This window comes from Prionailurus viverrinus, chromosome C1, assembly GCF_022837055.1.
Source record: "Prionailurus viverrinus isolate Anna chromosome C1, UM_Priviv_1.0, whole genome shotgun sequence".
NCBI lineage: Eukaryota > Metazoa > Chordata > Mammalia > Carnivora > Felidae > Prionailurus > Prionailurus viverrinus.
The window spans coordinates 177,046,394-177,073,644 of NC_062568.1; the positions used below are offsets into that span (position 1 = coordinate 177,046,394).

Sequence of the window (27,251 nt, forward strand, 5' to 3'; positions counted from 1 at the left end):
CTCTCCCTCGCGGTCTCTGCCCTCCTTTGTTCTCTCTCTGTCTCTCTCTCTCTCTCTCTCTCTCTCTCTCTCTCTCTCCTCTGTCTCTCCAAAGTAAATAAGGGGCACGTGGGTGCCTCTGTTGGTTGAGTGCCCGACTTCAGACTTCGGCTCAGTTCATGATCTCACATTTTGTGAGTTCGAGCCCCACACCGGACTCACTGCCGTCACCTCTCTCTCTCTTTGCCACCCCCTCAAAAAATTAAATGAAACATTTAAATATATAATAGGGACGCCTGGGGGCTCAGTTGGTTAAGCATCCGACTTTGGCTCAGGTCATGCATGGTTCATGAGTTCAAGCCCCATATCGGGCTCTGTGTTGACAGCTCAGAATCTGGAACCTGCTTCAGATTCTGTGTCTCCCTCTTCCTCTGCCCCTCCCCTGCTCGTGCTCTGGCTCTCTCAAAAATAAATAAACATTTTAAAAAATTAAAATAAATAAACTTTAAAAGAAAAAAAGGTTCTATTGGGCAGTGCTATACTAGACCTTGTATTTAAGTTCCTGGGAATGGTTTGATAGAAAGGGAGAGAGGTAACCCCTTGAGAAGAAAAATCAGATGGGTTCCAAGGGGCACATGGAGGGCCTTAGATGTCTTAGAAGATCTTAAGAAACAAACACATAAATTGGCAATAGGAATTGCAAGAAGGGCACAGTTTCAGGAAAGTTTGAAGGTAGGAAGAGTTCCTGTCTGAAAATTTTATTTTCTCAGTAAAGAAAAGGCAACATTAGATGAAGGTAAAGATTTTGAAGTAGGATGTTTGAGGAGAGAAGATATGAAATAGACACTTTTTTGAGAATGGAAAAGTTGGTTTTCTAAAGAAAACCAATCAGTATGACTTCTGAGCGATATTAAAAGCTCACTTGGGGGGCGCCTGGGTGGCGCAGTCGGTTAAGCGTCCGACTTCAGCCAGGTCACGATCTCGCGGTCCGTGAGTTCGAGCCCCGCGTCAGGCTCTGGGCTGATGGCTCGGAGCCTGGAGCCTGTTTCCGATTCTGTGTCTCCCTCTCTCTCTGCCCCTCCCCGGTTCATGCTCTGTCTCTCTCTGTCCCAAAAATAAATAAATGTTGAAAAAAAAAAAAAAAAAATTTAAAAAAAGCTCACTTGGTATTTGAGATCATGGATTTTATTATTTTTTTAAGTTTATTTATTTTTGAGAGAGAGACACACACACAGAGCATGAGTGGGGAGGGGCAGCGTGAGAGGGAGACGCAGAATCTGAAGCAGGCTCCAGGCTCTGAGCTGTCAGCACAGAGCCTGATGTAGGGCTCAAACCCACAAGCCGTGAGATCATGACCTGAGCTGAAGTCAGATGCTTAACAGACTGAGCCACCCAGAGGCCCTGGTTTATTTATTTATTTATTTATTTTGAAAAAGAGACAGAGAGAAAGAGAGAGCATCCCAAGCAGGCTCCGCACTGTTGGTGCGGAGCCTGACACGGGGCTCGAAACCCACAAACCGTGAGATCCCGACCTGAGCAGAAACTGAGAGTCAGGCACTCAACTGACTGAGCCACCCAGGCGCCCCGAGATCATGGATTTTTTTTTTTTTTAATTTTTTTTTAATTCCATTCATAGTCCAAGATAGATCAATGAGATTTTTTTTTTTTAATTTTTTTTTTTTCAACGTTTATTTTATTTTTGGGACAGAGAGAGACAGAGCATGAACAGGGGAGGGGCAGAGAGAGAGGGAGACACAGAATCGGAAACAGGCTCCAGGCTCTGAGCCATCAGCCCAGAGCCCGACGCGGGGCTCGAACTCACGGACCGCGAGATCGTGACCTGGCTGAAGTCGGACGCTTAACCGACTGCGCCACCCAGGCGCCCCAGATCATGGATTTTAAATCATTGAAGGTGTTTGTTCAGGTGCAGGCAGAGAGAAGACAGATTCTTGAGGTCATCCAGGGTTGGATTTTTGCCAAGCAAGTACAACAGAGGGAGAGAGGACCAAGATGGTATTTTCAAGAGAATGTTTGTGATGATGTATATGGAATCAAAAACATACAGAAAGCCAATTATGGCATATTAGGGCTGCTAGTGGGGACGTGGAGGGGAGTGAGGAGGGGGCCAAGGCATTAGAAGCACTGATGTTGAAGAATGGCTGCAGCGGGGTACTTGAGCAAGTGAACAGGCAGTACAGATGCTGGTGGTCTGAGTGGGATATTTGGAATTGGCCAAGTTGATATTTGGATTGGAAATTGTAAGTTTTTGATGATGTTGAAATCCAGGATGAGCCCAAACAAGGTGAGACCATGAGAATGGAAGGCTGAAGCAGAAAGCATGCCCTGTGGTTAGAACTGGGTGGCCAAAGTGTTAGATTTGTCATCCAAGCAGTCTGCATGAATTAGCATTAGAGTAAACAGAGAAACTATGAAAGAGGAACTAAGTTGTTGAAGACAGAATGACCAGAGGGTTGGAAAATGATAGCAAACAGGAGGGAAAGAAGGTGGTATAGCCTCTGTTTGGCTGCCCCCCAGCCTCTTTCCTCTCTACTGCTCCTTTCCTCTTCCCTCACCCAGTATTTCCAGCCTCTTCCCCATCTCATTCTACCTTCACTCCCTCCTCTCTCACCTTTTTTTTTCAACTTATTCCTATCTCTCTTCCCCTTCTTTCCCCATTTCTAATTTCCTACCATTCTCCCCAATTATTTCTGTTTTTCTGTCCTTCTCCCCACTCTGTTCTTTTTCTTTTGCTCTCTGATCCCATCTCCTTTTGGTTCCTACTTCCTTCTTTGCCATGATTTCTTTTTTTTTAATTTTTAATTTTATTATTATTATTTTTTACATTTACATCCAAATTATTTAGCATATAGTGCAACACTGATTTCAGGAGTAGATTCCTTAGTGCCCTTTACCCATTTAGCCCATCCCCCCTCCCACACCCCCTCCCATAACCCTCAGTTTGTTCTCCATATTTAAGAGTCTCTTATGTTTTGTCCCCCTCCTTGTTTTTATATTATTTTTGTTTCCCTTCCCTTATGTTCATCTGTTTGGTCTCTTAAAGTCCTCATATGAGTGAAGTCATATGATTTTTGGCTTTTTCTGACTGACTAATTTCACTTAGCATAATACCCTCCAGTTCCATCCACGTAGTTGCAAATGGCAAGATTTCATTCTTTTTGATTGCCGAGTAATACTCCAGTGTGTGTGTGTATATATATATATATATATATATATATACCACATCTTCTTTACCCATTCATCCATCGATGGACGTTTGGGCTCTTTCCATACTTTGGCGATTGTTGATAGTGCTGCTATAAACATTGGGTGCATGTGTCCTTCGAAACAGCACACCTGTATCCCTTGGATAAATACCTGGTAATGCAATTGCTGGGTCATAGGGTAGTTCTATTTTTAGTTTTTTGAGGAACCTCCATACTGTTTTCCAGAGTGGCTGCACCAGCTTGCATTCCCACCTTGCCATCATTTCTACCTTTTCCTTCCCACCATGGAAGAGGGAATGGGATATCTCAGATTATCGCAGCTAAAGAAACGTTATGATTAATAGCTTACTCATATGCCTTCACAATATTCCTTTTTTTGTTTGTTTGAGCCCCTCCACCCCCTGGGGAAGAGGAGCTAGGAGATAAGTCTGCTGAAAATAAGAACACTTGGTCATAATACTGAGAGTAGGAGTACAAAAAGGGCCATACTGTAAGCAAATGTGCCTTCTTTTCCTTGGTGCGTGTTCTCTTAAGTGTCTTTTCTGTATCTCTCCTGGCAATTAAAGTTGAAAGATGTTCAAGATATGGGGTCTGTGGGAAAGGGATTAGGAAGCTATTCACAAGCTTTTAGTGAAGGCGTTAGGCCATAGACAAAAAAGTAGCCTTTCTTGATTCCAAGAGAGAGTCCACCAGAATAAGGAATCCACACAGGAGTTTGGGTCCAAAATGTCATTGAATACCTATATATAGCAAGATGTGGTGACTTTTCTCTCTAAGTCGCCCTGGAGAACTATAACCACCATAGATTGAGTACTTATTGTCTTGTACCTTGCCCAGTTCTTTGTGCCAACCATGCAAGGCAACTAAGGAAAATACTGGTGTGGAAATAAATAAAAAAGTGAAACCCATATACCTATCTCTGCCAAAGGTTTTCCAGGGAATTATTTTCAGGAAGAACAAGCCTAGGCCGAAGAACAATTTCTTATTTGTTGGCACTTTAGGCCTGTTCTGGTTATCTATTGCTACATAACAAACCTACCCCAAAACTTAATGGCTCACAACATAAAATGCTTAGTGTGGGAACCCCGCCCTCTCTTCTCCCTTTCCCCCTTTCCCCCACATCGTCGACCTGGAGTGTTCAGTGTGAGTAGTGCTATGAGTAGAAAGAGGACAAACATGGAGGAGTTTTTCCAAACATGGATGTTACCACACCAGGAAGTCCCATGGAGCCAAGCCAAGGATTCATAAAAGACACCTTGCTACTCTAACAATTTAACATTTAACCCTTCTACTTGTTCACTGTGAAAGGTCTAACTCTTAGCACCTTGGTCCTAATTTGTCCCCAAAGAAATCTTTTTTTTTTTTTTTTTTTTTTAGCCTTAGATCAGTGTTCCCACTCCTTGGAGGTGGCAGAGAAAAGAATGAATTCCACCTACATGCAAACAACCAGATATTCAATGAAAATATGCCTTAGTAATTATATACTGAATAAAAGGATGTCACCCAGTAGAGGGTCATTTCCTAGCTAAACACATAGATTGAACTCATAGATTAAATAAATTTGATGAATATCTATTGAATATCCACTAAGTACCAGGCATTTGACTTACATTGCCTATTTTTTGGATGATATTCAAACTTTCAATAATCAGTACAATCAGGATATCTGTAGGTATTTTTGTGCCAAGATTGCTCTGCTAGGCATCAGCCCTCTAATTGCTGGATCATGGGGAGGTCCTTGGTGTTCCAGGAGAAGGATGGAGGGCTCTCAAAGTGCTCAAGGGAGTAGTTATATACCAACTCATATGAAAATAATGCACTATTTTAACCACCAATACGGTCTTACCAGTTGTGTGTTGGTTACATATCAGCCTTGCCTTGTAGAATCATCATAATGCTGTGACATTAACACTCATTTTGCAGCTGGAGAAACAGCCAGGAAGTGGAAGTAGTTTGTTCAAGACCACGTAAGAAGTAGATAGCAAAGTTAAATACAAACTCCATGTGGATGGCTTTAAATCTGCATTCTTTCTATACAGTAGAAACCCCTTTATAAGATAAAAAGTTCCATACTCATAAAATCCCTTCCAACTTAGTTCTCATTACAGATGAGAAGACTGATCTCAGAAAAATGTATAATAAGAGGTGTCCTCAAAACTAATTCCAACCCATATGTGTTTATTTATCAAGTACATTAGGTCTTTTGGGCATATATTCAGTGCATGCCTACTATTTCCAGGGTATGGCTATGTTCTAGGGAATTCTATAGGATCTTAAGAAATAGAGTCTTGTCACCATATATCTGTCCTATTTATCATAATTGCCCTTTAGAGAGAAATCATCTATTCCCATACTTTTGTTTTCCCATTCTTGACCATGCCTCTTTGCTGGTACGTACCATTCATTTTTCAGGATTCCCCTCAGACTTTATTTCCTCCAGGAAGCTCTCCAAATTCCCAAGACTGGGTTGGGTGCCCCACTTTTGTGCTTCTACACACACCACCACCAGCAGCACCCATACACACCTATTCCTTCCCTCCTTTACTTCTGTTGTAGTATATTGTGTATCTCCATACTAGATTTAAAACTCCTGGAAGGAGGGGCACCTGGGTGGCTCAGTCAGTTAAGCGTCTGACTTTGGCTCAGGTCATGATCTCACAGTCTGTGAGTTTGAGCCCTACATCAGGCTCTGTGCTGGCAGCTTGGAGCCTGCTTCAGATTCTGTGTTCCCTCTCTCTGTCCCTCCCCCACTCATGCTCTCTCTCTCTAAAAAAAATAAACATTAAAAAAAAAAAAAAAAACTCCTGGAAGGAAGAGACCATGTCTGATTACTCTTTGTGCAGCATGACAACCTGCTCTTTTTACCATATGATTCACTCTCTTAAGGGTACTACTCCGAGGTCCTTGGAACATTTTGACTAATTTGGTTGCTGCCACTCAAGTTCTACTTGTGATGGCCTTTGGCAGCTACTTCCCTGTAATTCCAAAAACACCTTTCTTGCCTATATGTAGGAACTGGTTTGTAGGATCAGGTTGGGTAATGAAACGAAGACCTGGTGTGTGGAGGCATAGAAGGGTGAATGACAGGCCATATGTTTTGCATTCAGGCCTTCATTGCCACCTATTATATTGTAATCTATTTCCTGGCTGACACTTAGTGTGTTACATAACCCGATGCTTCATGGAGTTTCTAAAATGAAGATTCCTGTTACTTAGATTTGCATTTTTTGCAGATATGCTTCTTGCTGTAATGCTTTCTCAAAGGACCTTTTTATCAAAGATTCTGAGAACATTAGTTAAAGGAAATATGGCCTTTAAAAAGCTGATGTGTCAAACCTAACAACAGACAGTATGCCTAACCTCTCAGGAGTGTGTCAGCTGAGCTCAGTCAGGTCTATACTGTAAAATGGCAGGCTGAGCAGTGAAGGGGGATTGTCTTGGCAGGTCCTACAGTGTCTTTGCTTATTAACTCTGAAACTATAGGTAGGGTGATTACACCTATAGTTTCCTTGCCTGCAAAATCAGGATGATTTTACATTGACTCAGTCAAGGAAATAATTTTAGAGAGGTTAACCGTGTGTGTTGTTTGATCATTTCTGTCTTCATTCCAAGCAATCCAAGTTAAAAAAAAAAAAGTAAAATAAGGTGCACTTGGCTGGCTCAGTCAGCAGAACATGTGACTCTTGATCTCGGGGTCATTAGTTCGAGCCCCAAGTTGAGTGTAGAGATTATTATTTTTTTATAAATTTTTAAATGTTTTATTTATATTTGAGAGAGAAAGACAGTGCATGAATTGGGTAGGGGCAGAGAAAGAGGGACACACAGAATCCAAAGCAGACTCCAGGCTCCCAGCTGTCAGCACAGAGCATGACGCGGGACTCGAACTCATGAGCCGTGTGATCATAACCTGAGCCAAAGGTGGACACTCAATCAACTGGGCCACCCAGATGCCCCACACAAAGATTATTTTTTATTTTTATTTATTTTTTAAATTAAAAAAAATTAACGTTTATTCATTTTGAGAGACAGAACAGAGCATGAGCGGGGGAGGGGCAGCAAGAGGGGGAGACAGAATCCAGAGTAGGCTCCAGGCTCTGAGCTGTCAGCACAGAGCCCCGAGGAGGGGCTTGAACTCACAGACCACGTGATCATGACCTGAGCTGAAGTCAGACACTCAACCGACTGAGCCACCCAGGTGCCCCTATTTTTAAAAAAATAAGTAAAATAAGTCAACTTGGGTCTTGATCTCAAGATCATGAGACAAGCCTGGCATTGGGCTCCACACTGCACATTAAAAAAAAAAAAAAAAAAAAAAAAAAAAAAAAAGCAAAGCTATAGTTATTTTTAAAGAGCAGTAGTCTAGCTTGGCTCAGAAGTGTAAATAGCGAAAGGGAAAATTGGTGTTTGGAGAAATTGAGTAACAGAACTGATAACTGATTCCAACTTCCCTGTTCCTGGTGATAACAATTGCTCTTTAATTCTCTCAGACTTCTAGCAGGCATGCCAGGGTTTATGACACTGAATATGTACCCAATGTAATCATAAAGACTATGTCATGTGGACAGTGACTGAAAGGGAATAAGGTAAAGTAAAAACAACTGATGTGTTAGGATGTAGAATTTTGGATGAACTTTTCCCTTTACAATTTTTTTTCCTGTTTTAGCATTGTCAACAAACTCATACATTTTTTTAAAAAGTATGACATACTAGAAATGATTCTCTGTGAAGCAAATTAAAGCACTTGCAAATTTGAAAATTATGGCCTGTAGCTTTTCTCTGTGGGGACCTATAACCAGAGCAATTCCATACAGTCTTGAAATGGCATAAATATATAAAAATGGAGATTAAAGAATAGCATAGTATATATTCAGTCTATTCAAACTGGCCTGAAATCTAATAATAATTTATATTTGCTTTGGATAATTACCTCTTATTACCCCACCTTTAAAATTGTGCCTTCCTTGGGGGGCCTTGGTGGCTCAGTTGGTTAAGTGTCCAACTTTGGCTCGGGTCATCATCTCATGATTCATGAGTTCAAGCCCCATGTTGGGGTCTCCATTGTCAGGATAGAGCCAGCTTTGGATCCTCTGTCTCCCTCTCTCTCTGCCCATCCCCTGCTTGCTCTCTCTCTCTCTCTCATTCTCTCTCAAAAATAAATAAACATTAACAAAAATAGAATTGTGCCTTCCTTGTTCTATGTTTGTCATATCCTTCCAATTCCCTATGCCATTGCATAGTAGATCCTTGGAATGGCATTTGTAGATTTTATTTCCCTAAGCTTATTCTCTAATTTACAATTACAAATTTGTAATTCTCTAATTTACAAATACAAATCAATTCCCTTAATCTCTATGAATGTGTTGCTCATTTATTAACACTGTCCGTGGTGAATATAACTGGACAAATAATAATATATGGGTATTCTTTTAATTAACTTTAATTAACTTTCACACTCATTAACTCTTTTTTATGATGATGTACAATGTGCAAATGAGGAAAGTCAATCTTAGAGAGATTAAATGGCAGAATTGAGGCTAGATCCCCAAAGCCAGTGCTTGTTACATTATAACAAAACTCAAAAAAATTTTTTTAATATCTGGGGCAGTAGGTCCTTTAGGCAGGCACCTCTAAGCTGTCCTAAATATAAGGCTGAGTCATTCCAATCCTAAAATAAATAATTACTTTTCTCATCATTTAATTTGAAAAATATCTATTTTATGTATATCATTAAATGTATATCCTGCTTAAAAATCCAGTGGTAATAAAATGTTTAGTTGAAGTTTTATTAGTATTTGAGTTCTTAAGCAAAAAATACTTTTTATTTTATTGTTGTTGCTCAAAAAATTAGCATATGCTTCAACTCTCCTATTGCCCCTTCCTTTTATATTTTTCTTTTAATTTTTTTTAAAGTTTATTTCTTTATTTTGAGAGAGAGAGAGAGCAGGGGAGGGGCAGAGAGAGGGGGAGAGAGAGAATCCCAAGCAGGCCCTGCACTGTCAGTGCAGAGCCCGATGTGGGGCTCAAACTCACAAACTGCAAGATCATGACCTGAGCCGAGATCAAGAATCAGATGCTTAACCGACTGAGCCACCCAGGTGTCCCTTCCTTTTTTCTTTTTAGTAGACTTTATTTCCTAGAACAGTTTTAGATTTACAGCAAAATTAAGAATATAGTACAGAGTTCTCATATACGCCACACACAGTTTCCCCTTATTATTAACATCTTATATTTAGTATGGTACATTTGTTACAATTAATGAATCAATATTGGTACATTATTATGAATTAAAGTCCACATTTCATCCAGATTTTCATAGTTTTTAACTTCGTGTCATTTTTCTGTTCCACGATTCCATCCATGAGACTACATTACATTTAGTTGTCATATCTCTTTAGGCTCCTCTTGGCTGGTTTCTCAGACTTTCCCTATTTTTGACAACCTTGATGGTTTTGAAAAGTACAGGTCAGGTATTTTATAGGATTCCCCACTATTAGAATTTGTCCAGTGTTTTTCTCAGAATACGACTGGGTCTATAGGTTACTGAAAGGAGGACCACAAAGGTAAAGAGCTGTTTTCAACACAGTGTATCCCGTGGACATACTATCAACATGACGTATGACAATTAATGTTGGCGTTAATCACCTGGCTGAAGTAGCTTTGGTTGTTTATCCACTGTAAAGTTACTCTTTCCTTCCATCCTTTCTATACTGTACACTTTGGAAGGATTTCACTATGCCAAGCACACACCTAAGGAGTAGGGAATTATGTGTTACACTCATCCTTTCCTTTTTGTCTGATTCATATCAGCTCATCTTACATTTCTCTTTCAGATATCTTAAAGTAGTTCTAAAGAAAACCATAGATCATGAGGGCCCCACACAAAGTCCCTTTCTTTTACCTCCTAAATTCAATCTGTAATCAAATCCTGTTGATTTTACCTTCAAACCATATCCAGAATCCAACAACCTCTCACCACCGCCAATGCTACCGTTCTGGTTCAAGCCACCATCATTGTCTCCCCTTGGTCATTCCAACAGCTTTCTAACTGGTCTCCTTGCTTCCCCTTGCTCCCTACAGTTTATTCTCAAAGTAGCAACCACAGTAGTCCTTCCAAAACCTAAAATCAGATCATGTCAGCCCCCATTCTAAAATATTCCAGTAGGGGTACCTGGGTGGTTCAGTCAGTTAAGTGCCCAACTCTTGATCTAGGCTCAGGTCATGATCTCATGGTTCATGGGATCGAGCCCTGCGTCAGGTTCTGCGCTGACACTGCTGAGCCTGCTTGGGATTCTCTCTTGCCCTCTCTCTGGCCCTCCCCCTTTTCTTTCTCAAAATAAATAAACTTTAAAAAATAAAACAAAATACTCCAGAGGCTTCCTATCTAACTCAAAAGTGCAGCCAAATCCTTGTCATGGCCTCTAAGGCCCTGTGTGGTTTACCAACACCGTCTCCCCCTTCAACCCTTAATATTCTTCTCCTCAGTCACTTTGCTAAGGACATACTAGCCTACTTGGCCTTCCTTGAAAGATGCCAGGAAGATCCCACCCCAGGGACTTTGCACTTAACATAACTCATGACAGCCATCAAGGCGTGTTACTTGGACTTCTCTCCAGAAAGAGCATGCCAATCACATGCAGAGTATACACTTAGCTATCAGCCTCTTGCTGTGCCCTTCTGAATCTGCCTTAGTGCTTGCTTTCTCTGGGAAGGCCCAGGCAATGACTGAACGCAGCAAGGATTCTAGCCATTTATGCCTAATCTGGGGCTCCTCTAATGGACAATCTTTGCTCCAAAGTTCCCTATTGGGTTTGCCAACACTTTGTCAGACATGCATCACTGGCTCTTCGTACTCTCACACTGAGGAACTCACCATCGTTTCTCTTAAAATGTATGTCTTAGATTCTAGGAATTTTTCCGGGAAAGCAGAGAATGACATTCTATATAGCATATATTTCTTGGCTAGTTTGATACATTTTTCAGGAGAGTGTCTTCACTCCCTCAAAAGGGTGAGCTCCTTCAGAACAATATAGCTTACAAACACATCTCGACTTTGACGCTCCCATATTGCTCAGGAAACTAACAGAAATGGAATGTGGAAGAAAGTTAAGTGGCATTTGGAATCCTGACTCTGCACTAATTAGCTGTGTCATCTTTTACATTTCTTCGTTTGTTGAGTAGGGATACTAATACCTACTTCGGTTGTTGCAGGACAACCATATAAAAAATGACAGAAAAGGCCCAATTACCAACATTAGTTGTAGACACTAAATATAAATGGTTTATAAATTTAAGTCACGTTATTTTTTTCCTCAATAGTAAGGAATTTATTTATTTACTGGCGCGGGGTGGGGGGAGAGGGGGAGACGATGCACACAGGCACAGGCACGTTTGAGGGAGAAGCAGAGGGAGGGGGAGGGAGAGAACCTCAAGCAGGCTCCACACTCAGGGCAGAGCCCGACAAGGGGTTCCACCTCAATATCTGAGATCATGACCTGAGCCGAAATCAAGAATTGGACACTCAATCAACTGAGCCATCCAGGAGCCCCTCAACGGTAAGACATTTAAAAGAAAATTTTTGTTGTTATTCAGAGAGGATTCTTCTTAGGAAAGAAACTAGAGGGGCGCCTAGGTGGCTCAGTCATTTGAGCATCTGACTCTTGACTTCGGCTCAGGTCATGATCTCACCATTCAGGAGATGGAGCCCGGGCTCCGTGCTAACAGTGCAGAGCCTGCTCGGGACTCTCTCTCCCTGTCTCTTTACCCTCCTCCCCCACTCGCAAGCACGCTCTCTCAAAATAAAATTAACATTAAAAAAAAAAAGAGGAAAGAAACGAAAAGAAATCTAACTCCTCTCTTTTGTTCCTTCAAGCAAACGGTTTGATTCGCTTCTAACCTCCCACAAACAATCTGCACAACAAGCACTTCCGGCTTCCTCTGCCACCCTCCCTACACCGGGTTAAGTTCTTCATTGCGCCTGCGCAATGTCCCCCTGCCCGGAACTTAACCGTTGACCAAAATGAAGTGTTTAAATCCTCCGGATCCTGATCGTGGAGAGCCCATGGCACCCCTATTTCTCCAGAGAGGCTTGGGATTGGCCAAGCACCGGAACGGCGCAGAGAGCTGATTGGTTAGCGTACTAGCACGCCTCGGCGACCTTGCGCGTTGCCTCTAGCCCCGCCCCTGTCCCTGAAGGGTTGGGTTTCTGACCAGTCAGTAGGCGCGGCGCGGATTTCGGTTTACCGAGCTTGTGTTTGCCGCCTTGGTTCCCGCGACCCCAACGTCCTAGAGGCGGGGCGGAGGCGGCAGCGGCGCTCCTTGGAGCCGACCTCTGTTCCGGCCCAACAAACAGACCCCGCTGGGCGGCGGTGGCGGTGAGTGGGGCGTTGTGTCGCGGATTGTCCCGAAGGGCGGCAGTGGAGCACGGAGAAGGACGGTGGGCTACATTCAGGGCCTTGTGGTGGCTTCTCAGTGCTCCTGGAGCCTGGGGCTGATGACGTGAAGGGGAACTAGTGAAAGAAATAAACTAAGCGGACCGTGAATTTCCTATGAATCGTTTGTCCTTAGGTATGTGAAAGAGGTTTGCAGTCGATAACGTGCCATTTAAAGGTGTTTTTACTGTGAAAATTTGTGGACTGAAGCCCTGCATCTTCGTTCCTGTGTTTCTCACATCTAATTCAGATGGCTTCTTGGTAAGGGATCAGTTAGTGTTTGCAGTTCGCGGTCTACTGGGAGTAATGTGTGAACAGTAAAGTGTGAAAATGCTATGTGTGTGAACACAGGCGGTGTTTAGGAGATGGTTTTCCAGAGGAAGTGACATTCGATTTGGATTGTGGAGGATGAGGGGGATTTACCAAGACGTTTCAAGTTAAAGGGACAGCCTGTGCAAAAGACACCCAAACTCGGGGGATTGTAAGTAGTTCAATTCGATTGGAATGTAGGATGAGTGGATGAGGGATAAGATTGGAATAATAGAGTGGGGCCAGATCGTGGAGGTGTTTTGTTCTGTATTTAAACAAGAGCCATCAGCTTTTTTTTTTTTTTTTTTTTTTTCAACGTTTATTTATTTTTGGGACAGAGAGAGACAGAGCATGAACGGGGGAGGGGCAGAGAGAGAGGGAGACACAGAATCGGAAACAGGCTCCAGGCTCTGAGCCATCAGCCCAGAGCCCGACGCGGGGCTCGAACTCACGGACCGCGAGATCGTGACCTGGCTGAAGTCGGACGCTTAACCGACTGCGCCACCCAGGCGCCCCAAGAGCCATCAGCTTTTAAAGCAGGGGCAGTAATTTGGTCAGATATGCATAAATACCCTTCTAGGAGCACTGTGGGGACTTTTCAGTAAATCTGGTGAGAGTTGATGTAGTCAGGAACTAACGTGGTAGAGATGGAAAGACAGAATTTATATGGGAAAGAGGGAGGAAGAAGAGGTAAGGATGACTTCAGGGTTTCCATTTTGATAAACCATGATGCATGCCATTATCCAAGGAGAATATATTTTGCTAGGTATAGGTATTGTGTGGTTTCAGTTTCACTAGCTTTCACTGCTTACGTGATACTGTAAAAATAAACTCATGTATTGTTTTAATATGAGAAATAGGTCAACATTATTTTTTTATCCTAATACATAAAGGAAGAAGAGACAAGTTTAAGATTCTTGTTTATTGAAGATGGCACTTTATATATTTCCTACAGTTATCTATCTGAATACTGTTATCCGTAACAACCAAGTGGTGTAGAAGGGCTTTCAAGTTTAAAGCCTTCATTCTATAGAAGACACATGAAGTCCAGATGTCTCCAAGAGGGACTTTTTATCAACCTTACAAGAGCACTTTGAATAAGATTTTATTATAGTAAATAATTTCAGCCTCTGGCTTTGTCTGAAAAATCTCTTCTGCACCTGCATTTATAACTCTCCTCTCTTATCTTGCTTCAGACGATTCCTTCTTGCTAAAATTGAAGTGAAGTGTACAGAGCCTAAAGAACTCTAAGGCCTAATAAAAGAGTATAGGAAATACTGAACTGTAAAGAAAGGACTAGCCCTGTATTTTGCTTTGATAATATTTAAATGAAGATACCCAGTGGGCAATTAGAAATACGGTTTTGAAACTTAGAAGAGAGATGGAAGCTGAAAGTTTGCTATGTACAGGTGGGTGTGGAAGCAACGGCAGTGGAAAAGAAGTACCCAGAGAGGGCATGTGCAGCCAAACAAAGACCACTGATTTTTCACGGGAACAAGTCAGTTTGTGGGGATGTAATATTTGTCTTCCATCTCCATGAGATTTAACATTTGTTAACCTCATTACAGATCCAGTAAATATCTAGTTCAAGTTGTTCCTATGTCCTGTTTTGTGGTTTTCTGAATATTATGACACTTTTGGTCAAAATTTCATATATTAAGTATTGCCTGCCCTACTATACCTAGCTTACTAAATGGTTATGAGGATCTTGTTAACAGAATCTGTGCTTTTCTTTCATTCTTTTTTCTTCTTTTTTTTTTAAGAATCTGTGCTTTTCTTTATTTTTTTTATAATGTTTATGTATCATTGAGAGAATGTGAGTGGGCAAGGGGCGGGGGGGGGGGGGGCGGCTGCCGAGGGGACAGAGGATCTGAAGCAGGCTCTGCACTGACAGCAGAGAGCCTGATGCAGGGCTCGAACTCACAGACCTTGAGATCATGACCTGAGCTGAAGTTGGGCACTTAACTGACTGAGCCACCCAGGCAACCCAGAATCTGTGCTTTCCTTAATGAATAGATACATTGGTAGGTATTGCTGCCTAGAATAAATGTTAATATTAATTTATAGGCAAAATGACTGTAAAGTATGAAAATGTTCAGAATCCATGAGCATTTTATCTTACTATTCTATAGACGAAAGTACTTAATATAAGTTACCTAATTTTGCCTACACTTCTGTTAATATGTGGTTAAATCGTATTTCTTTTCTTTTTTTTTTTTTTTTGTCACTCATTAGTAACATTCTCTTTACTTCTTTAGGATACTGAGCATTTGATATTGAATACATCATTCACCAACTATCATGGAGCCTAGATATCCTCTTACAGGGCCCCAGATGAATACCAGGTATAGAAATTGTTTCACAAAATGTTTTTTTAACTGCTTCTGATAAGTTGGAAAGATAGGTTGGAATAGGAAAAAAAACCAAACTTTCCAATTGGGAAAATCTGGTTCCATATCCTAGCTCTACCACTTGGTAGGTGGGTGACCTTGATCAAGTAAATTAATTCTCTAAGCCTCAATTTCCTCATCTGTAAGTGGGGGATAGTAATCTCTATGTAACAGAAGATTATTGTGAAGGATTAAATAAGAACACTAAAATAAAGGGTCTGGTACATAGTAGGCACTTAGTAAATATCAGTTTCATTCCTACCTCCTTTTTTTTTGGTTTCACAGAGCATCTTTATTGATGGGAAACAGAACCTGAGTTCTTGGGGCTACATCCTAGACAAATGAGAAAGTGGTTAGGTTCCTTCCCTTGTTTAAACCCTAATCCTTGATGGAAAAAATTGCACATTGGATGTCCCAAGTTTCTTTAAATGTTCCTAAGCCTTTCCCCACTCATGTGGAATAGAAAGGAGGAGCTTGCCACCTGTCCCCTAATTTTCACAGTCTGTCAATACTATGGGGACAAGGCAAATTGGCTTGTGTTATGCGGCTGTTTGGATCATTCATTATTCTTTTTTTCCCCCAGGGAGGAACAATTAACGGTGACATGTGAATTTTTTTCTTCTAAACTATAACTACATCCATGAGTTACCTTCATTCTCAGTATTTTTCTTTTGTACCAGGTGTTTTTGAAGACAATGGGAAACATAACCCAAAGAGGCTATCATAATCCTTTTGCTTAATTTTGACCCTTCTGTTTTATCCTACTGCCACCTGTTATTTGAAAATCTGTCAACTTCTATTCTTTGGAAGAACTTGTGCTTGCAACAAGTCAATACGTTCCCTTTTTTATTTATTATTGAGTCAAATTCATTTCTTATATTCCAGGTAAGATAATATTATTGAGTCAGATTCATGCCTTACATTCTAGGTAACTACACATTTTGCCTGGGGCACCTGACTGGCTCAATCTGTAGGTTATGCAACTCTTGATGTTGCGGTCATGAGTTTGAGCCCCACACATAGTGTAGGGATTACTTAAAAAAATTTTTTAAAATAAACTGATTATTCCTAAAATACTCAACTCTTGTTTTTTTTAACTTAATGACCTCTGATTTTCAGTAATCTCTGGGCTTTAAAGCAGCATTTCTGAGTTAATTTGGGGTTACAGACTCCTTTGAATATCTGATAACATGAATCCCCTTCCCTAAGAAAAAACTCTTATATGCATACATGTAAAATGTTGTACCACAAAATTTTGTGCCTCTAAAGTCTACCTGCATACCTTAGATTAAGAAAAGGACTAATAGCAGCATTTCTTGAAATTTTGCTATGTGCCAGGTACTGTGTTAAGCACCCTGCACTATTCTTATTTAATCCTCACAACAAATCTATGAGGTGTAGGTACTGTTATTATCCAATCCGCCCCCCCCCCCCGCCTTTTTTTTAAATGAGGAAACTATAGTGTAGAGAGATTAACCAACCCAAAGTTATCCAGTTGGTAAGTGTTATAGCCAGGATTTAAACCTTATGTGACTTCTACTCTAAACCCTTTACATATATTGACTCATTTAATATTCAGTGTAACTACCAGGAGATACCAGTATTATTCTGTTCAGCAGATGAGGAAACTGAGGCACGGAGACATTAAGTAATGTGATCGAGGTCACACAGCTAGCAGATTTTGGAACAAGTTTTCAGACCTAAACAATTGACTTCCACCACATTTTGCTTTCACCCACCACTTCATACTGCCTCTCAATTGATTAGTGATAAATATATTAGATATAGAAACATAGATAAACTGTTACTTACTAGCTTTGTGACCTTGAACAGATTTCTCAATTTCAGACTATGGCCTCATTTCAAAAAAAGGAGATTAAAAATCCTTCTCACAGATATTATGAATTCAAATTAGATGTGGATTTGAAAACATACAGCTAGCAATGTGGTAGAGCGAGAATTTGAACCCAGGTTCTAAAGCACTATACCATTCAGCTTTTAGAAGTATAAACTCCAAATTAGCCACACTTAGATTCAGATCCCAGCTTTGCTACTTAATTGTTGTATGAAGTTAGGAAAGTTACAGTTTTTTATCTATAAAATGGATAATAAAGTGTTTCTAGAATAGTTTTAGTGAGACATACTGTGTACGTAAAGTGCTCAGTAGGATGCCTGTGTACATAGTGCTCAGTAGTAGGTAATCAGTAAAATGAGGCTAGTATTTTAGTTGAGAAGCTTCATCAGTTGATAATGTAAGGTCTAGAGTCTAGAATAAGGTATCCTTAATACATGAAACACTGTCAGAACTTTTCTGATTTTTTTTTACTTCTTTTTAAAGATTTTATTAATTTTTTAAATAAAACAAAAAAAATTTTTTGAGAGAGTGCACTTGGGTGGGAAAGGGGCAGGGTGGGGGGGAGAGAGGGAGGAGACAGAGAGAAAGAGAGAGAGAGAGGGAGGGAGAAAACGAACCTTAAGCAGGCTCCATGCTGGGCATGGATGCCAACGTGGGGCTCAGTCTCAGAACTGAAACCATGACCTGAGCCAAAGTCAAGTCAGATGCCTCACTGACTGAGCTACCCAGGCGCCCCTTAAAGATTTTATTTTTAAGTAATCTCTACACCTATGTGGGGCTTGAACTTATGACTCCCAAGATCAAGAATCACATGCTCTTCTGACTGAGCCTGGCAAGTGTCCCTTTCTTGCTTTAATTATGTGTGACTGGCTATTTTTTCCCCAGTCCTTTCTTTCCATTGTTTTTTCTTATTGTGGTATTCTCATGTCACTCACTTATGTAAAATAAACTTTGTGATGGCACTCTGTATGATTTAACATTGAAGCCTTGCTTTACACTGCCTCTAGAGTCTTTGCTAAGGAATTATAATGATGTCCTTTTGATGCTTCAGTAATTAAACTTAAGTGATAGGACCCAAGATACCAAGTTTGGAACCACTGAAAAATAAAGACTGTATTAAGTTTTTGTGCTTTTCATAATTTTATTAGATACTATCTAGAAATTAATTCAGAAGGATAGCATTTTAATTTTAAATTTAATTTTTTTTAATGTTTATTTATTTTTGAGAGAGAGAGAGAGAGACAGGGCACAAGCAGGGGAGGGACAGAGAGTGAGGGAGACACAGAATCCGAAGTAGGCTCCAGGCTCTAAGCTGTCAGCACAGAGCCTGACTCAGGGCACTAACCCACGAGCTGTGAGATCATCACCTGAGCCAAAGTTGGACGCCCAACTGACTGAGCCACCCAGGTGCCTCTAATTTTAAATTTAAATGTAAATTCATGGTTTATACTTATTTCTCTGTTATTTAAAAAGGATATATAGAATGGATGCTACCAATTGCTTTTTTTTTTTTTTTTTTTTTTTAAGTAGGCACCATGCCCAATGTGGGGCTTGAACTCTGACACTGAGATCAAGGGGTGCATGCTCTACTAACAACCAGCCAGGCACCCCTCCTGGCTTTTTTTTTTTTTAAACATGTGTACGTAAATTTCTGTATGCATAGGAAAAAAAGGATAGGGAAAAGCTATACCTAAATTTTGAATACTTATTCTCTTGACATAAAGTTTTGTTTTTTTTTTTGTTTTTTTTTTTTTTTTTTACTTTTAAAAAATATTTTTAAGCTCTTTTAAAATTATAAAAATGGTCACCTGGGTGGCTCAGTCGGTTAAGCATCTGACTTTGGCTCGGGTCATGGTCTCACGGTCTGCTAGTTCGAGCCCCTCTGTGCTGTGCTCTGTGCTGACAGCTTGGAGCTCGGAGCCTGGAGCTTGCTTCGGATTCTGTGTCTGCCTCTCTCTCTGCCCTCCCCCCATTCATACTCTGTCTCTGTCTGTCTCAAAAATAAATAAACATTAAAAAAAATTTAAATTACAAAAGTAGTTTGATAAGCCTCATCATTTAACTCTGTTTTTTTTTGTTTGTTTTTTTTTTAGTGTTTATTTATTTTGAGAGAGTGAGTGCATATGAGCACACTGGGTGAGCAGGGGAGAGTCAGAGAGAGAGAATCCCAAGCAGACCCCATGCTCAGCACAGAGTGCAATATGGGACTTGATCTCACGACCATGAGATCATGACCTAGCCAGAATCAGGAGTCAGACACTTAACCCAGGTGCCCCCTCATCATTTAACTTTAAACTCTTTCTTATAAAATTTCTGCCAAGTTTGCTTTTTATTGTGCTTTGATTTAAATTTCTTTTTAAAGGTTTCCTACAAGCAGGATGGTACCTTTCTACTTTCCTCCATCAAAATGTGCACTTTGGAACCCGATGCCAATAGGAGATTTCATCTATTTACACCTCAATTACTACAGGTATAAGATGTGTCTCTTTTCAGATCAAACCAGTATAAACAGGAGTCGAAAGGATGTGTAAGGCGAAGTTGATTACTATGACTAATTCATTTTTTTTTAACTTCCATTCAAAAGCTCCTCTCAAACAAATTATCCCTTCTGCTACTTAAATCCGTTTCTTTTCTTTAAAAAAAAAATTTTTTTTTAATGTTGGTTCATTCTTTGAGAGAGAGAGATTGAGAGAGATTGAGATAGCATGAGCAGGGGAGGGGTAGAGAGTGAGGGAGACACAGAATCTGAAGTAGGCTCCAGGCTCTGAGTTGTCAGCACAGAGCCCAACGCGGGGCTCAAACTCATGAATCACAAGATCATGACCTGAGCCAAAGTCCGTTTCTTAACCCACTGAGCCACCCAGGGCCCCTAAATCTATTTCTTATGCTTTTGAGGAGTAATATTAATTTCACAGTTAAAATATTCGCAGATCTAAAGTTCTAAGTCTTATAGGAATTCAAAAGACAAAATATGATAAATACCTTTGTAGAGCATTGAGAAGATTGAACTGATTTTGAGTGGATAGATCATGTTAGAAGGACTGTAAAATATGGTTATAACCAGGATCTTGAAAGAAAGACATAACAGCTTAGGCTTAAACTAATAGAAGATAGAGATTCACTGCGATTTTGTATGTAAGGGAGTTATTTGTTAATAGCAAGATTCTAAGAGGATGGGTCATAGTGGGGAGAGCCTAGAGTTAGCCTGGCTGTGAGATGATTTTTTGTAATCTAAGCAACATAGATTTATGCCACAGTGGTTTGTTTAAGGTGCTGTAACTGGAGTCAGACTGCCTAGAGGGTCAAATCCTGATTCTACCACTTATGAATGCAACCTCAGTAAAGTAGGCAAGGATCAGTTTCCTTATTTATAAAATGGGAATAATGATACCTGTTTCATAGCACTCTTGTAAGGATTAAATGAGACAGACTCTGTAAAGCAGCAGTTGGCATGGTGCCTGGAACATAGGAAGTATTCAATAAACAGGAGCTATTATAAGGGTTTAGAGCAGTGTAGCAGTACTGAGATCAAAAGGAAAGAATGAAACCGGTATTTTGAGAAAATAGCTTGTAGCATTTGATGATGGATTCAGTCGAATAAAGGAGAGATACAAGTCACAAAGTATTTAAGTTCTAGACCAGATGGCACAGAAGGATAGTATCATTGATAAAAAAACAATCTTGTGAAAGTTCACTTAAATATTTCTTAGACTTGTTCATTCTTAATGTCTCTTGACCTATCTTTTATATTTTTTGTTATTTGTCTTTACTACAATGTTTTTTTCTTCAACTGCTAATTTTCTCTTTAAGTGTACTTTGTTACCATTTAACCTGTTCATTTAGGTTTTTTAAATGTGGAAGTATACTATATATATGATTGTTTATAATACTTATGCAGAGTTTATAAAATAATAATAAAAATTCATGTACCTATCCCTAGTTCATTATATTGAGTCTTTAATTGATTATATTTTCATTTCTGCAGGTCCTTTGTGGTTCTTTTTTAAATTTGCCTAGTTTTGTTTATTGGTTTGTTTGTTTGTTTTTGAGTAGGCTTTATGACCATAGATCCCAATGTGGGGCTTGAACTCAAGACCCTGAGATCAAGACTTGAGCTAAAATTTGAAAGCTTAACCAATTGAGCCATCCAGGTGCCCCTGCCTAGTCTTTTTTGATAGTATCTTCTTTCTTGACCGTATTTTAGAGTCCCTTTTATATGCTTTTACACATTTGAATTGTATTTTTGTATATCTTGGATTCAATAATGCTAGTATCTGAAGTCCATAGACAATATGTAAACAAATGGATGTGATATTTTAATCAAACCTTATTTCTAAAAACAGGAGCCTGGCCTCATAGTTTCTTTATCCTTGCTCTGGTTCATAAAATTCAGCAAAGACTCAGAGAACAACGATATCTTCAGTGTCTGTTTGTTACAATCCTGGTTTCCAGGCAGCTCTCTCTACCCACTCCCCACCTCCTGCCCATTTTTGACCCTAGGATTTCTCAACAATGATTTTTCTTTTTTTTTTTTTTTTTTAAGTTTATGTATTTTGAGAGAGAGAGGGAAAGAGAGAATGCCAAACAAGCTCTGTGCTGAAGCATGGAGCCCCATGTGGGACCCAATCTCACAGTGAGATCGTGACCTGAGCAGAAATCAAGAGTTGGATGCTTAACTGACTGATCCACCCAGGCACCCCAACAATGATTTTTCTATACATATTAAAAGATGTGTGTTATATTTTAGGCATTATCATGGCAGGAGGGTTTTCTAGGATATCAGATCTATCACATTCATAAAAGACTTCTGTTATTTTTCAGAAATCCAAAGCTTGTGGTAACTGAAAAGACCATCCGACTTGCTTATCGTCATGCTAAGCAGAATAAAAAAAACCTGCCATGCTTTTTACTTGGTTCTCTCATAGTAGATGAAGGTAATATATTTAAAAAAATATTTTTATAACTATAATAGAATTTGTCTTTTGAATTCAGCCAATTATTGTAATATTCTTTGTGCTTATTTTCTTTGCTGTATACCAAGGTTACAAAGGTAAGTAAAACTTGACACTACCCATCACAGACTTCATAGTCTGTGAACGTGGAAGAATGTATATGCAAGTCATTTTTTAAAATAAGAGTTTAGTGTACTATTGCTATGAACAAAATGCTTTGCTGTAGTTGTAGGCTGGCTTGGTTGATTTCAAATTTTTATTGTCATGCTATAATAATAACTGCTATTTTTGTTCTTCAGATGAAGAAAGTGTGACATTGGCAGTAGATCGTTTTGATCCTGGTCGAGAAGTACCTGAATATTTAGAAAGAACCCCTACTGCTGTTCTTCCTGGGGACTTTGTGATTCCTTGCAAAATTTATACTCATGGACTTTGTTCAAAAGAAGTAATAGTTCATGATGCAGATGACTTCAGTTCAGCTTTTAAGGTGGGATTTGTTGATAACTTGATTATTCTTAGTTCAACACAAGTATCAAATTATATGTCCTGTGTTGTATTTCAATAAACCCATATTTAACAAGTATTCATAATAATTTCTGATTGAATGTTGTTAAAATACAGTTAAATGTGGTTTCTGAGGGTAGAAATTCTGGGGAGGTAATATGGGTAGCATTCCAGAAGGGGAAGCAATATGGCCAAGGTAACAAAGTGCAGGATGTGCTCAGGGTCATATTAAGGATGTAGATTTTTGCTGTGTTTGTGGGCAATCAGATAGGACTATGAGCTTGGCCAGATTATAGAGAGCCTTATCTGCCAGGCTGAGGAATTTGACGTTTGTTATATGGGCCATGTAGAGTCATTGAAAGTTTCTGAAAAGAGGAGATAATATGAAATCAAGGATAGTTTATTTGATACGGCAGCCTGACTGAAGTCAGAGAGAGTAGGTCAGCCATTGCAATAGTCAGATGTGTATTAGGGTGTAATTAGCCTCTAGAGTGGCGGCCAAGTCTAGGAAGGACACAGTGGGCATGAGCAACTATGCAGGAAGAACTGACCTGACACTTTAGGGCAATAAGAAAATAATCAAAGAATGGACTTTAGGTTTTCTAAATTGAGTCAGAGTTAGTTTAACATTCATTTTTTTCATGTGATGAATGTTTATTGGAAGTGACATTCTCTGATAAGAATTTGAAATGCTGCTGGCACATCTGGCAATAGATGATGGAGCTTGGTACAGTAATTCTTACTTGCTTTGACATAATTATGCATGTAGCTTTTTGGTCACATGGAAGAAATGAGAGAATTGAAATATCACAAATCAGAAATTGTTTAATTTTGTTAATCCAAGGTATATATGTGTATACATGCACCAGTATGAAATAAAACCTTTAGAGATGTGGACAAATTTCAAAGTTATATTTTTTTATTTTTTTAATTAAAAAAAGTTTTTTTAATGTTTATTTTTGAGAGAGTGTGAGTTGGGGAGGGGCAGAGAGAGGGAGATAGAGGATCTGAAGTGGGCTCTGTGCTGTCCTCAGCGAGCCAGACGTGGGGCTCAAACTCACGAACCACGAGATCATAACTTGAGCTGAAGTCGGGTGCTCAGCCAACTAAACCCCCCAGGTGCCCCTCAAAGTTTTATTTTTTAATGGAGCACCTGGGTGGCTTAGTTGGTTAAGCGTCCAACTCTTGATCTCAGCTCAGGTCTTGATGTCAAGGTGGTGAGTTCAAGCCCTGTGTTGGGCTCCATACTGGGTGTGGAGCCTACTTAAAAAAAAAAAAGTTTTATTTTTTATTTCCCTCCCCTCACAGTTTTAAAATAATTGTATAATATTGATTCTTCAGGCTCTGCAGCACCATGTATGTAGCAAAGATTCCTTGGATTGTGGTAAACTGCTTTCCCTAAGAGCTCATATCACTTCCAGGGAAAGTTTGGACAATGTGGATTTGGACTTGCATTGGGCAGCAGTAACTCTAGCGCATACTTTTAAATGCACACCTGTGAAGCCCATCCCCATTATTCCAACAGCCCTGGCAAGAAACTTGAGCAGTAATCTGAATATTTCTCAAGTTCAAGGTACCTATAAATATGGGTAAGTAAGAGAGAAATTAATTTTAAATATTGGTCACATTAGTATATTTTCATGTGAAATATTTGTGCATTCAGTTTACATGTCAGAGATCTGTGGTGGCTAGATAAATAAGCAAAGAAGGTTAAAATGTGATGTTAAATTTTGTTGAATGTAGTTCAGAGTTGTGCCTATCACCCCAAGAAAAATTACCGGTAAAATTTATATTAAAAATTGGTTGTATTTTGTAATTTAAAAATAGGAGAGATTATCCTCTATGTCATTTTACCCTTTGTATTTTCCCAAGTTTTGGGTTATCATCTTTTTGTCTTTGTCTTTTTCTTTTTTAAGCTATAATCTGACTATGAGCCTAATAGAGGCTGAATTTTTTTAATAACTTGCAGTATTAATTGTGAATAATAGTGAGCACTGCAGAGAGAGAAAGGAGATTGCTAAATCAAACTTCGTAGTACTCTTGCTTGCCAAATTGTCAGCCACTGGAGGGTGAAGTTTCCCCACAGAGCTAGAGCAGCATTCTCTCCAGCTTCCTATCACCACTCTTAGTTTTTGAGGGACGGAAAGCCAAATTGCATGCTTTCTGACCCTCAGCAGGGATACTTCCCTGGATCCTCATCCACTTTCTTTATCCGTTGTTTCCTGAGTTAGGTTAGACAATGTAAGCACCGTCTGCTTTAAAGTCTAAGCAGTTCGCTTCTGGCTTCCTTTGCCAGTGACTCCACCCTAGTTCCTGTTAGGTCTCTAGAGCCAAAAGTGTTTGCCAAGATACACTCCACTCTAAGTCCAATCTAAAAATGCCTCTTCAAAAGAGGAAAAGAAAAAGAGAGGGTTTTCTTTTCAGAGGGTCCCTGGAATAGCAAGAAAAGTCCTATATTTGAGTCCCAAAGTCTGACCAGAGCGCCTTTCTGGCTGGAGCGGTACAAAAGAAAAAGTGTGTGTTCCAAAGTCATGGTATGGTCAGAGGTGATAGTGATAAAAGGTGTATGAATTTAGTGAAACATTTGATTCTCTTGGAATAATAAAGTGCTTCTCGGGATATGGGAATTTGTGCTAAAATTAGTCAGAAAAATGAACTTGTTTTTCATAGTCTCCATGACCATCTACTAGTGAAGCATGAATTTCTGTTTCTTTGAATTTTCTTTCTGTGACCCCTTGACATGCTAGTAGTAACGCAGGATATTCACTATTCTGTCTAGTCACCTAGTTCCCTTAGCCCCTTCCTACTTAGATTTATTTAATTTGTGACGTTTGTCCTTTCCCTTGACCACATTCATTTATTTACCCTGATATTTATGAGGATCCATTATGGAATAAGTATTGTGTTAGACACTAGAATTAAGTAGGTAAAAACCATATTTATTGTCTGTTAAGTATATTCTTGCATAAACATGATGCAGGTAAACATAATAGGGGCTTATATATAGTGCAGGGAAAGCAGGAATGTGTGTCCAAACTAAAGAATAGAAAGTTATCAGATGGTGAAGGCAGAAGAGCTTTCAAAGCAGGTTTAAGTGTCATTTTTTTATTTAAGATTTTATTTTTAAATAATCTCTTTGCCCATCATGGGGCTTGCACCTACAACCCCAAGATCGAGAGTCACATGCTCCACTGACTGTGCCAGCCAGGCACTCCTAAGTGTCATTATTGATCCATAAATCTCCCTGCCAACTCAGGCTTAATCATCTTGTCACATGGCCCGATAAAACTCATTATCTTTGTGTTTTAAGGTTATTGTAGCAATAAAATATGTCCTCAGTGGTACTAGCAAGACTAATGGTATTTTTATTTTTGTGTTTTAAAGCCATAATGATAGGGGTACCTGGGTGGCTCAGTTGGTTGAGCGTCCAACTTGTGATTTCGGCTCATGATCCCAGGGTCCTGGGATCGAGCCCCGCGTTGGGCTCTGCACTGAGTTTGGAGCCTGCTTACGATTCTTTTCTCTCTGCCTCTGCCCCTTTCCCCGGCTTGAATGCACACACATTCGTGCTCGCTCTGTCTCTCAAATTAAAAAAAAAAACATAACGATAAAATTAATTCTTGACAATTCTATTGTTATTCATGCCCTTAAAATTTACTGTCAGTAATAGGAGCACCTGGCTGGCTTGGTTGTTGGAGCATGTGACTTTAGATCTTGGGGTCTTGAGTTCAAGCCCCACATTGGGTGTAGAGATTACTGTAAAAAAAAAAACCTTACTGTAAATAATAAAACAATAACAGAGTAAAATGTGGTATAATGTCCTTTTAGGAAAAAGTGAATTTTGAGGTTCTATCATGTTGGTTCTAATGTTCTCTGATAATGGTTGGAGGAATGTAGTGCATGGAAGGTTGAGCATAACTCACCTAATTCAGCTACCTTCAGTGAGAAGTCACATCTGCTGCATTCTTGTGAAGTCACCTGGATGCTTGAGCACTTCTAGTAATAGGAAATCCACTTCTCCTTGGGAAACCTCTTTGAATCTGAAATTGTCAGCCTTGATTTTACTACTCCAATTAAAATAAGCGGATACTTTTAGAGCACAGTTTTTTAAAAAGAGCGGACACTTTTAGAGCACAATTTTTTAAAAAAATGTGTGATCTTCAATGACCATTTGAATAGAAATTTAAGATGTTAAATCTCTTTCATCTCTATTACTGAATTCTTTTTTCTACATTTTGAACTATTTTCTGTGTGGGGTGGGGGGGACATTCATTTGAATCATCTTCTCTGCCTAAAATATGCTTCTTCAAGTATTTAGGTTATCTCTTTTAGGTAGAAAGTACAAACTCTTAATTGTTTTTACATGAATTTCTTCTGTTTAGATATCTTACCATGGATGAAACACGCAAATTATTACTTTTGCTGGAATCAGATCCCAAGATTTGCTCTCTACCATTAGTGGGAATGTAAGTGTTGTATTATTATGACAGCCTTTTTAGCCACATATGTATTCAAATGTATATGATAAGCATGTTCATCTGTTGTACTATGAATATAAACTTAATACGTAAGTCACCTTATAAAGCCACAGAGGCCAATGATTCTTAAGT

The 27,251-nt window shown here is 39.6% G+C and overlaps 1 protein-coding gene across 9 annotated transcripts in view; it reads left to right on the forward strand.

Annotated features, from left to right (window-relative positions):
• Positions 1–12,418: 12,418 nt before the first annotated feature.
• The window catches only part of STIL (STIL centriolar assembly protein), a 64,850-nt gene continuing 50,017 nt past the window's right edge, over positions 12,419–27,251 (forward strand). For 4 of the 9 annotated variants that reach the window (XM_047873324.1, XM_047873329.1, XM_047873330.1 and 1 more), the window contains exons 1-8: positions 12,419–12,574; positions 12,768–12,892; positions 15,199–15,285; positions 19,548–19,655; positions 22,007–22,119; positions 22,437–22,624; positions 23,983–24,230; positions 27,024–27,107. In XM_047873324.1, coding sequence (XP_047729280.1) covers positions 15,242–15,285; positions 19,548–19,655; positions 22,007–22,119; positions 22,437–22,624; positions 23,983–24,230; positions 27,024–27,107 — 785 coding nt within the window. In that variant the 5' untranslated portion in view covers positions 12,419–12,574; positions 12,768–12,892; positions 15,199–15,241. Of the gene's footprint in view, positions 12,575–12,767; positions 12,893–12,982; positions 13,113–15,198; positions 15,286–19,432; positions 19,455–19,547; positions 19,656–22,006; positions 22,120–22,436; positions 22,625–23,982; positions 24,231–27,023; positions 27,108–27,251 lie in introns of those variants that run through there. The other 5 variants (XM_047873325.1, XM_047873326.1, XM_047873328.1 and 2 more) reach the window with 5 other exon arrangements.